The sequence below is a fragment of the Protopterus annectens genome, chromosome 7.part0 (assembly GCF_019279795.1).
Source record: "Protopterus annectens isolate FY-2018-M chromosome 7.part0, PAN1.0, whole genome shotgun sequence".
Taxonomy (NCBI): domain Eukaryota; kingdom Metazoa; phylum Chordata; order Ceratodontiformes; family Protopteridae; genus Protopterus; species Protopterus annectens.
Window position 1 is genome coordinate 1,403,542,210 of NC_056739.1, and position 12,466 is coordinate 1,403,554,675.

The 12,466-nt window shown below is 41.6% G+C and overlaps 1 protein-coding gene across 1 annotated transcript in view; it reads right to left on the reverse strand.

The window, feature by feature from the left end:
• The window catches only part of DOCK3 (dedicator of cytokinesis 3), a 4,843,230-nt gene that overhangs the window by 2,091,475 nt on the left and 2,739,289 nt on the right, over positions 1-12,466 (reverse strand). The window contains exons 8-9 of the mRNA XM_044077993.1: positions 11,187-11,228; positions 10,904-11,058 (exon numbers count right to left, since the gene is read on the reverse strand). Of these exons, the coding sequence (XP_043933928.1) occupies positions 10,904-11,058; positions 11,187-11,228 (197 nt within the window). The remainder of the gene's footprint in view (positions 1-10,903; positions 11,059-11,186; positions 11,229-12,466) is intronic.

The following is a 12,466-nucleotide window of genomic DNA, read 5'->3' on the forward strand; positions in this document are numbered from 1 at the left end:
CTTTCCCCATCTGTCTAAAGCTCTGGAATCTCTGTCAGAGGGAACTGGGTTTTTTGCTGATGAAGCCTTAATCCCTTTGGGCCCCTGAGAAATAGTTTCAGGGTTAGCAACAGGGCTTTTGTACAGAAACTTGTGAGAGTCAGGGACTCTGTAATATCTATCTGGTTTAACTGGGGCTGGTGGTAAGGAGTCAGGTTTCAAACTGGATTAAGTGTACACATCATCCACAATGTCAAGAACTGGCGGGATAGCAAGGGGTCTGTGTTGAGGCAATAAAAGGAAGTCTCTGAGCCTTTTCTTGGATTCTGAATAATCCTGACCTTCCCAATGGAAATGCTCCCTCATGGTATGTAAGGTCATGTGCCCTGCAATGTGTACCTCTCCAAACACCTAACATAACTTGAAAAATTACAGTTAATTTCTCACCAAAAAAATCTCAAGCATGACATTAATATGTTACCCAACATGCCTACAAAAGTACAGTTTTGTACCTACCATAAATGTAGATGTTCGAGTGTAAACACTGCTGTAGTCATCACACTTGGGTTATCCTGCCGTCAGGCGGTCTCGCAGTCGGCCAGAGTTCCAAAGTCTTGGTCCGGCGTTGGTTGCTGTCGCCTCCTCCCTGACGTCAGTGCGACAGGGGTATAAAAGATGCAGCCGACACCATTTTCTTCAGTTTTTCTTGCCCCAGATGTCAGGTGCCCCCAAATAGGTAGGCAATTCAAATTGATAGTAAAAAATACAAAAGCAAAGCAAACAACCATTTTTAGTTACCAGCAAATACTCCCCATAGGTAATAAAGGATAGATACCCTAGGTAAGTACCAGAAAGTAAGAAGGGAAGGAGGGAGGGTAACCTGGACTGCAGCAGTGTTTACACTCGAACATTTACACTTACGGTAGGTACAAAACTGTACTATGTTCATCGTGTTACACTGCTGCAGTCATCACACTTGGGTGGAATCCCAAAGCTGAGGTAGGGAGGCTGGATCTATAAGGCATTAGGGGTGGCTATAAGGCCCTGCAGTACAGCAGTGGCGCAGCCAGCTCTGGATTTGGAGTATAATGGCAAATGGTAATGTTTGGTGAAAGTATGCACAGAACTCCATGTGGCTGCTTCCAAAATATCCTTGGTAGGTACTCCTCTGAGGTAGGCAGATGAAGTGGCTGTTGCCCTGGTGGAGTGAGATCTGATGCTGCTAGGTACAGGTTTCCCATGGTGGGTATAGCAGAAACGTATACAGTGCCCTATCCATTTTGAAATAGTCTGCTTTGAAATGGCTTTTCCCTGTGCTCCTGCAGCATATGCTACCAATAATTGTTCAGTTTTTCTGAAAGCTTTGGTTTTGTCCAAGTAGAAGCATAACTGTCTGTGAATGTCCAAGAATGTAGTAGTCTCTCCCCTTTGTTCTGTGGTTTTGGATAGAAAGTTGGCAAGTGAATAGTTTGGTTTAGAGCCACACTTGATACCACCTTTGGCATAAATGTAGGGTTAGTTTGTAAAGACACCCTGTCCTGGTGGAAGATGAGGAAAGGTTCCACTGCCATTAGTGCCTGTAATTCTGAATCTCTTTGTGCTGATGTTATTGCCAGTAGCAGAGGAGTTTTCCAAGAGATGTATTTTAATTCTGCTGTGTTAGCTGGCTCAAAAGGAGGTAAAGTTATTTTTTCCAAAACAAAGTTGAGGTCCCAAGTTGGTGTGGGTGCTCTACGGGGTGGTCTTATGTTTTTAGCCCCGCTGAGGTATTGTTTGAGCAAAGGATTAGAAAAAATTGGTGGATCTGTGTTGTAATGAGCAGAGATTGCTGAGGCATGGATCTTGATGGTTGAAAAAGAGAGGCCCTTGTCCAGCATCTCAATTAAGTATTTCAGTATCTGAGGAATGTTTGGGACAAGAGGGTCAAGGCTGTGTGCTTGGTTCCAGGCACAGAATCTCTTCCATTTATCTGAGTATTCTTTCTTGGTGCTAGGCCTTCTGGCCTCCAGAATGACATCCATAACAGCTTTGGAGAGAGGCATTGCTTGCTTGGCTAAGGAATTTTCCATGCAGCTAGATTTAAGGTCTTTAGCTGGCTGTGAAATATCTGATTGTTGTGCTGTGTCAGCAGCTGTGGGATTTGAGGCAAAATCCAGGGTGGTTCTTGTGTTAAGTTCTTTAAGATTGGGTACCAGTGCTGGCATGGCCAGTCTGGTGCAATCAGGATCATTTTTGGCTCTTTCTGCCTGGCTTTTATGAGTACCTTTGGAAGGAGAGGTAAAGGAGGGAAGGCGTATACTTGTAGTTTTTTCCAGCTGAATGAGAGGGCATCCACTTTCCATGCTTGTGGGTGGTAGCTCCTTGTGCAGAATTTCTGTAATTGGCAGTTCTTTGGGTAAGCAAACAAATCTATGTCCGGGTTCCACCATTTTTGTGTTATCATTCTGAACATTTGTGGGTTTAGTTCCCATTTGTGTGGGTCCCTAATGTTTCTGCTTAGGTCGTCTGCCAGTGTGTGTTTCTCTCCTGGCAGGAATTGTGCTTGCAGATGAACCTGGTAGTTTAGAGCTGTGTTCCACAAGGTCATGGCTTGTATGCAGAGGGGGTAGGAGTGTGTGCCCCCTTGCTTGTTTATGTACCACATAACTGTGGTGTTGTCTGTCTTTAGTAGTAATTGCCCTGGATGCAGTAGGTCCTTGAAAGCTATAATAGCATTTTGTACAGCTAGCATCTCTTTTTGATTGATGTGGAGATGTCTTTGCTTTGTGGGCCACTCGCCCTGGATACATTTTCCTGACATGTATGCTCCCCAGGCGTAATCCGATGCATCTGTTGTCAGTGTTTGCCTGGCTGTGGGTTGAGTGAAAAGCTGTCCCTTGTTGAGGTGACAAGCTTGTGCCCACCATCAAAACTCCTGTTGTAGGCAAGGAATTAGTGGTATAACTGTTTCCAGACTTTGACAGTGTTGAGACCATACGCTCTTTAGGTACCATTGTAGTTTCCTCATATGCAGTCTGGCATATGGAATTAGTAGTATGCAAGATGCCTTGTAGCCTAAGGCCTGCAGAATTTTTCTTGCAGGGAGTTGCGTCTTTGTTGCCATTAATTGAAAATATTGAGTCAGTTGTCCTTGCTTGTCTGGCGTGAGATAAGCCATCTGGGTCATTATGTTCAAGCTGGCACCCAGGAATATTATCTGTTGTGAGGGCACTAGTTTTGATTTCTTTTCATTTACTGTGTACCCCAGGTAACTTAATAACTTTTTTATGTACGCCAGATGCTTTAGTAGAATGTCCTTGCTCTCTGCTTGAATCAGGCAGTTGTCCAGGTATGGATAAATTTGAATTCCTTTTTGCCTGCAAAATGCAATTACTGGTGTCAGGCACTTTGTGAAGACCGTGGATGCAGTAGATAAGCCAAAGGGCAGTGCAGAGAATTGATAATGCATTGAACCAGCTAGAAACCTGAGGTATCTTCTGCAGTTTTGTCTGATAGGGACATGCAGGTATGCCTCTTTGAGGTCCAGTGTCACGAACCAAGCTTTCTTGCCCAGCATGGGAAGAAGCTGCTGTAGTGTCAACATCTTGAATTTTGGTAAATCCAGGTAAGTGTTTAGTGTAGAAAGGTCCAGAATGGGTCTCCAGGCTTTGTCCTTTCTGGGAACCAGAAAGAGTCTTGAGTAAAATCCTTGTCCTTGTTCCTGTGGGGGTACCTTTTGAATAGCTTTCATGTCCATGAGTTCTGTAATTTGTCTTTGAGCCTCTGCCCATTGATTTGGTGGCAAATTTGGCATTCCTTTTAGCCTTGGCAGGGCGTGAAAATGTAACCTGTAACCTTGAGATACAATGTTGAGAACCCATTTGTCTTTGGTGATGCAATGTCAGTTGTGATAGAAAAGTGCCAGTTTTCCTCCTAAGGGGGCTGCCAAGAGAGAGCTGTTTGGCAGCTGTAGTGGAAAGTCATTGAGTCTGTTTTTTATAAGATTGAGGCCTGTCTTCTCCTTCTTTCTGGCCTGGTGTGCCCCACTGTCGAGGCCTGTAAGGGCCTTGTGTCTGACCTCTACCTCTTGGACATCTGTATCTGCCCCTTTGAGGTCTGTCTGTGACTGGAAAGGACCAATTCTTTGTTGGCCAATTTCTGCTAAAACGAGGAGGCTGAACCTGTAAGAAATCTTTCACTGTTTGCATAGATTTTGCCTTATCCTCCATCTTCTTTAATACCTCCTCTGCTTTAACTCCAAACAGCACATCCCACTGCAAAGGTGCATCCAATAATTTACCTTAACATGATCTGGTAATTTATGTTCTTTTAACCAAGCATGCCTTCTAATGACAGAGCCTGTAACTGCTGCTCTACAGGAGGCCTCTAAGGAGTCAAACCCACATTGCAAAGTATATTTTCCCACTTGTTCAGCAGCATGCAATAAATCCTGCATTTCTTTTAAGTTAGGAGGATCTGAATCCGGAAGCATCTTTTGTTTCGACTGAGACATCAAAAATTGCTGATATTTTAGCATGTGAAACTGGCAATTCAAGGCTCTCATTGCTAAAGTTGCAGACATATATACCTTCTTTCCCCATCTGTCTAAAGCTCTGGAATCTCTGTCAGAGGGAACTGGGTTTTTTGCTGATGAAGCCTTAATCCCTTTGGGCCCCTGAGAAATAGTTTCAGGGTTAGCAACAGGGCTTTTGTACAGAAACTTGTGAGAGTCAGGGACTCTGTAATATCTGTCTGGTTTAACTGGGGCTGGTGGTAAGGAGTCAGGTTTCAAACTGGATTAAGTGTACACATCATCCACAATGTCAAGAACTGGCGGGATAGCAAGGGGTCTGTGTTGAGGCAATAAAAGGAAGTCTCTGAGCCTTTTCTTGGATTCTGAATAATCCTGACCTTCCCAATGGAAATGCTCCCTCATGGTATGTAAGGTCTCCCCAAAGGAATAATCCTCAGGTGGAAAGGCTGACGGAATTGATTCCTCAGCATCAGAATACTCATAAGGGGGTAAAGAATATCCTAGGTCCGAGGAAGAGTCAGAGGAAATGGACATCTGGTCAGAAGATTCATTTTCTGCATCCTGTCTGGGCTTTTATTAGGAGGGGGATGGGACCCCCTGATCAGGGTGATTAGGTCCTCGGCCATTTTTAGCATTTGTTTCTTAGGCATGGAAGCCTGTCCTGGAGAGAGTTGTGTCTGTTTCTTTGCTTTTAAGGGGGGCTTAGACTTAACAGAGGGTTTAATGGTTAACTGGGTAGGTCTGAAAACACCCTCTGTAACTGTGGATTGCTCAGCTACTTCAATTCCCTCAGTAGGTTTAGGATCGATAAGCTGAAGGCCTAGTGCATCCAAAGGCCCAGCCAGCTCCACGTGGGAGTCGGATGCGGTCTGTGGTTCTGTGGAAGCGGTCGTCAGGGGCTGCGTAGTCACCTTGCTGAAAACTGGAGAACCGGCGACTGGCCTAGAAGAGGCCTTGTCGTCAGTTTTGGGCCTCGGATGCCTGTCCTTGTCTTTGTGCTTTTTATGCATTGTGGTCGTCGGAATTTCTGACGGCATGGTGTAATTGAATTTTCTACCAAAATAATGTCGGGCAAAATCAAACCGTCGTTTAACAGTGCGCTTGTTAAACCTAGCATAAAACCGACAACCAGTGACGTTGTGGTCAGGGCCTAGGCATGGAATACAATAGGAGTGGAAATCCTTATGAAGTATTTGCTTCCCACAAGAAATGCAGTTATTAACTTTTACTGACATCGGTCTGAGGCAAGAAAAAGTTTCCCCAATGGGGTACTTAGCTTTTTTAGAAGACTTTGGTTCTGGATTCGGAATAAAAAATCTCAGGAGTAGGCCAACTGGCACTTGCGAACTGCTTCTGCTTCGGGCACTGCGCGGCAAGAAAGACTGAAGAAAATGGTGGCTGCAGCTTTTATACCCCTGCAACACTGATGTCAGGGAGGAGGCGACAGCAACCGATGCTGGACCAAGACTTTGGAACTCTGGCCGACTGCGAGACTGCCTGACGGCAGGATAACCCAAGCGTGATAACTGCAGCAGTGTAACACAATGAACATCTACTACAGCATAATCTGTATGTGGCCTACAAAGCTCAAACTGACCCAGTCCTGCTTGATCTGCTACATATTTGCAAGACAAGCCAATTACAAGTTGAAGGGAAATAAATATATCATTATTACAACACAAACTTGCCAGTGTGGCAGACATCTCTCCCAAATAATTCTCCACCTCTGGGACAGACTCTCACTCCCTGTAAACAAAATGTATCCCTCACTGTTCAAATCTAACTTAGATGACTAAGTGAAAAGCACAAATTTGCCCAACTCCTAGTCCCCCCACTCCATTATGGAGTAGGGGAATAACTGGCTAGGTGCATCACTGTCTCTTTATGGCTAAGTTTCAAATGACTTAACTGGTCTAATACCTAGTAACAACCAATAAACCTATAAGAATGTAGATGGCAGTTATGCCTGAACAGAATGAATAAAGGGTTAAATACATACTTTAGTAAAATAGTGAAGTTTTAACTAACCTATTTACTTCTTTTTTGTTATTGAACAACTGTTGAACAATCTTCATGTGAAATATCAGCCACGAGGAGTATTCTTTAAACAAACATTTAAAAAAAAAGCAAAAAACTAAAGAAAGAAAAGAAAAAGAAATGAAAAAGATTTTAAAGGAGTAGACTGGTAGTAACAACAAAAAATAACCACCAGGTCCAGCTGTAACAAAGACCTTAAGGGAGCAGACTCCACAATTATAAAAGTAACAGAGCTCAGGTCAGGCCACAGCTAGAGTGCTTTGTTCAGTTCCAGTGCTTACACAGCGATAAGAAAATCAAGCTTGTCAAGAAAGTACGAAAAAGGCTATTGTGGAAATAAAAGGAACAGAGGAAAGAGGAACAAAGAAAGATTATGGGAACCAAGTCTATTACCAAATGAGAACAGAGAAGTAAGGGCAACAGGATATTGGTGCACTAAACACTTGGGAGCAGAATGATAGTGTACAGCAGTACAACAGAGACACAAGAGAAAGGAGCTGAATGCCAGACAGATGGTGCCAAGTTTAGCCTATACATTAAAAATACTATTTCTTAGAAATAGTGGTGTGTAAATGGACCTCATTATCCAAGTAGGATGTAGATGAGTCCATCAAGAAGACCTAGGATGAGAGTTGGGTGAAGAGAAGGGGAGAAGGTTAGCAATTTAAACATACTAGCTGCACAAATAGCACAGACTAGAGATGTAATATGTCATTTATTGACATCACAACTATGAAGAACATGCATCTCTTCTCCCAAGCTTATTTTTTTTTTTTTGGTTCCCTTGGACCTCATTGTTACCAGACCAGCACTGAGAACCCAATGTCCACACTGGATCTACTAGTTATACCCCAATTCCATATACTTACTCAATATTTTTGCTAGTGATAGTCATGGATCCTGAGAGGTGCCTGGGGGCTCAATTTGTCTGTACTTCCATTCAGGAGAATTTTTTTTTTTCACTTGGTTGTACCTACTCTATTGCCCCCAGAGTTAATGATTACATCTGATGGCAACTTTCTTTGTACTACACCTCTGTTTAGGAAGCATATCAATGAGCACCCCCCCCACTGGGAATGGGCATGCTCATCCCTTTCTTACCACTCTATCAGTTGCCCAAGCCACTAATCAAACCCAGGTTGGGTGGGCCACAGTCAGGACTTTATCCCTCTAAGCCAATGGAGTGTCTTCCTCCCAGACTTATTAATGGATCCATTGGCTAAAAGGTTTTCTTTTTAATAAAGCTGAATACACTTGCTTTGCCATCTAAATATTGCATAATACTATTATTTAATGGTAATAAACTGAGTTAAGTGCCATCTAAAATGTTTATTTACCCAGCAACCAAGTTTTCTAACCCTCAAAAAATACTGACAACTGTCAAGAAATGTAGGAATATACATATTTTTACTGATACCTTTGATTACAAAACTCAAAAAATTCCCACAGTTTTGCATAAATCAGCAGTCAACAGAGAACATAGATAAGACATGAAGTTAGCTCACCTTGACGTTCATAGGTTTGATATAGATTTGTATGCTGATGGTGTGGTTGCACCAGTACAATTAAGCACAGTTATGGTGTGGTTGCACCAGTACAATTAAGCACAGTAGTGTCAGTTTATTTCTTGCAGCTGTTCTGATTCCCTGGCTCATTGTGGTTCTCCCTTTATGACCCCAGTTATCAGTTGTTGGAAGGGCTGCCAGGATAGAGTAGAAAAATATACTGACGATTTATGATAACAGCAATGTCAGACAAAGGGGAACATATTCTTCAGTATTAAGTAAAGCAGAGTATAGATACTTCATAATTAACTATCATAATTATATAGTCACTCCATAAGAAGAGGACAGACCCTAAAGTGGTTAAGCAGCAAATCTCTAAAACGTTACACTGAAAGACAGCCAATAACATTCTGATGACTTCAACGTAAGCAGACGCCACTCTTCCATGCAAAGATATGCCTTTCCAGCTTGCAAGACTATGGCAACACAGACTAGCACTAGCATAGCACTAGCTGGAGAATAGCACTAGCATACCTATCAGTTGGACTGTCACTCACTGCACTAGCATACCTGTCAGTTGGACTGCTACTCACTGCACTAGCCTACCTGTCAGTTGGACTGTCACTCACTGCACTAGCATACCTGTCAGTTGGACTGTCACTCACTGCACTAGCATACCTGTCAGTTGGACTGTCACTCACTGCACTAGCATACCTGTCAGTTGGACTGTCACTCACTGCACTAGCATTCCTGTCAGTTGGACTGTCACTCACTGTACTAACATACCTGTCAGTTGGACTGTCACTCACTGCACTAGCAAACCTGTCAGTTGTACCATCACTCACTGCACTAGCATAACTGTCAGTTGGACTGTCACTCACTGCACTAGCATTCCTGTCAGTTGGACTGTCACTCACTGTACTAACATACCTGTCAGTTGGACTGTCACTCACTGCACTAGCATACCTGTCAGTTGGGACTGTCACTCACTGTACTAGCATACCTGTCAGTTGGGACTGTCACTCACTGCATTAGCATACCTGTCAATTGGACTGTCACTCACTGCACTAGCATACCTGTCAGTTGGACTGTCACTCACTGCATTAGCATACCTGTCAGTTGGACTGTCACTCTCTGTATTAGCATACCTGTCAGTTGGACTGTCACTCACTCTACTAGCATACCTGTCAGTTTGGACTGTCCCTCACTGCATTAGCATACCTGTCAGTTGGACTGTCACTCCCTGTATTAGCATACCTGTCAGTTGTCACTCACTCTACTAGCATACCTGTCAGTTGGACTGTCACTCACTGTAACAGCATACCTGTCAGTTAGACTGTCACTCAGTGTCCTGCAATAATATTCCAATTCTGAGTTACCTTAGTCACAGGCAGCAGATCAGAGAACACCAGATTCTTTCCAGTGATTGCCAACATGCTACACTAAATTGCAGCTGGCCAGTAACTAAGTGTATTATGTTTACTGAGAGTTCAGGAGGACAGTTTAAATAATTTATGGGGGAAAGCTCAGCAATATTTGATCCTAGAACAGATGTCAGATTGTTACCTATCTCTATCTAAACCCTTGAATTATGTGTACAGGTAATACAAAGCAGTTAGACATACCATTTTGTATAGGCTGCATTTAGCAGGTGATTCTGATCTTCTGAAAAAAGCCAAAAGTTTTACAATCATTTCAGCATTTTACCTCATCTCCTTTGATGTTCAGTGCAAGTTGTTTTTTTGCTTTCTTGAATTCCTAGCATGTTATAACACCAAGTCAACTAGCAGCCCCATGTTAAAACCATACCAGAGATACTACTAAACTTAGAAAACAGAAACGTCTGAAGTCTGAATGGGACATGACAATGAGATTTCTATCACTGATCTGGATCATACTCCCTACTTTGGAGGATCCATGGAGTTCCATGTACTCTGGAAAGAAGGTATCAGAGACTAACCAAGCTGCAAGGTTAAGCCTAGCAACAGAACGCCTTTTAGTCATTTGGCTATGGGTCCAGCACCAACTGCTCCATGCAGGTGCTCTGAGTAAGTCCACTGACTACAACATGGGAGGTGACTTGGACTTTTTATTTATATTAGACATCGATAGGTTAGCCTTACAGTAACTCAATGCATAGGACTGACAGGAGTATCAGTCTGACTCACAATTTGCATCTTGAGGATTGCCAAACATACTTTCTGCTTCTTTGACCCAGAGAATTTTTTTCATTTTTTATGGATGGACACCAAGCATTTATTGACTTTACAGACACAACATTTTTGCAATTTTTTTATGAACTCTCCATAAATGCACACAGCTGGCAATCATGACAGCAATGCATACATATTCTTGTTTAAATGTTACTTTTTCAACTGTCAATGCTTATAACATTTTTATCAGTTGTATTTCTTTATTTTTATGTAGATTAGGCTAAACAAGCAGTTTGAATTTGACCAACTAACTAAACCAGTTAATGGATGCTATAAGTAATTAGAATACCAGTATGTCTTGAATCCTACATGTTCCCGGATCCCAATAAGATTCTGAAGGGTCATAGATATCAACAGTTTCTATTATAAAACTCTTGGTAAGGTTATATGCTGTTTATCTCTGTATTATGATGACAGAAGCATCATTACTTCAGCTTCTGTAGTCAACATTCCTTCTGCTTCAGAAACACTTGTAGTGTATCACTTGTGTCATGTCCATAATGTCCATAAGTATCATGGAAACACAGTCATGTTATGTAAATGTTTTTGGTACACCCTGACAGGCTGTAATATTATCATTTATGTTTAAAAGCAACCCATCTTTCACTGCAATTAATAAGGATACAAGCTGTGGCTATGACCACAAATAGCCCTACCTGATCTGTTTGCCCTCCCGTGTGTCATAGAGCGAGAAGAAAACATCTGCATCCTCCCCAATGGTGTTGTAGGTGAAACTTTTCAGATTCAGAAACAGATGATGTGGAACAGGTATACGGCATGTTTCCCCATGGCGCTGGCGAATTGTATCAACCTGAAAAAAGAGGAAGATGAACAAACCATATTTGTTAAAGTTCTCAGAATTCAATTGTTGAAGTATTTGGAGATATGCTGATAAAATAAAATGAGATAAAAGATTTAGATTTGTGCAAAAAATCTCACCTGTGAGGTACTTTGTTGAACACTATGTCTGCTTGATAAATGCTAGAACAGAAAAGAAAGACACAATTATTATTTCACTAACGGCTATAGCATACTATATATAGCCAGTACAAAAATCCTTTGGTTTATTTTGGTTCCAAATGTTCAATTTTTCACATTTTATATAACCGTCTCAAAGAAATTCACTGGGTGTTGTAGACAATATCCATCATAGTGCATATTTAATACATGATTCTTATGTCTATGCCATTAGCCAGTGTTTAGCTTACACTTTGACAGATCACTGCATTACTTTGTCTTCCTCATCATCTTCTTCATTATCAGGACACAGCAGTGAGTTTCTGTACTCTAAAAGTTACTCTCTCTCTTAATTTTCTAACTTAATGCTAAGTTTACAGCATGCTGTCTGTGCTGCCGTTGCTTTCACACAGTCCACAACATTTGTATTACAAGCAGGATTGCAACTCCAGTAATGAAGCGACAGCAGCAACAACATGACAGTTCAAAGGTCAGTAATCATCCTTTCATTCAGATTTATTTAGTAGTTGAAGAGATAAATAAGTATTGATAACCGCACTGATATGGACTGCACCTGCAAGATGAATACAAAAACATTTTACAACCGTGTACAGCCGTTTACAGGATTGTCAGTAGGGGCATTTACATTTCATCACCAACAAAGTGTATTTAGCTTGTATTATTCTGTTTCAAAGGATGGTGTTAAAGAATGAATTAAAATTCTGTACCTAATGCAGTAGCACAATGTCTCCTTTCTACATGCCACTCTACAGAACAGCACTTCATACAGGATACATGTGACTAAACATATTTTCTGAACAGCTGCATGCATCAGCAGAGAAGCACTTCCTTAACACTCAGGTGAACTTCAGCATACGGTCTATGAGCCTGGTGGCATAATTTGTTTATTCATTTATTTATTTATTGTAGGAAAACATGAATATTGGAATGAACTTAAACAACCATTTCAGCCACAATCCAAGAGATCAGTAGAGCAACAGAGAAACAGAATAGGCACTTTAGATAAATATGAAATATATAACATAAGTAAAACATAATTTCAAACATATACACTGACATCAAGTGCTAAACATTAGGGAAACATTAGCAAAAGTAGATGTGGAACAGCAAAAATAGGAAACATTTGTAATGAGTGCAAAAACAGAGAAATGAGAAAAAAATATTAAGTGAAGGTGAACATCGCTGGTCTTTATTTTGCCTCTCTGTACTAGCTATTTCATTTAATTTCCTTTTGCTGTATC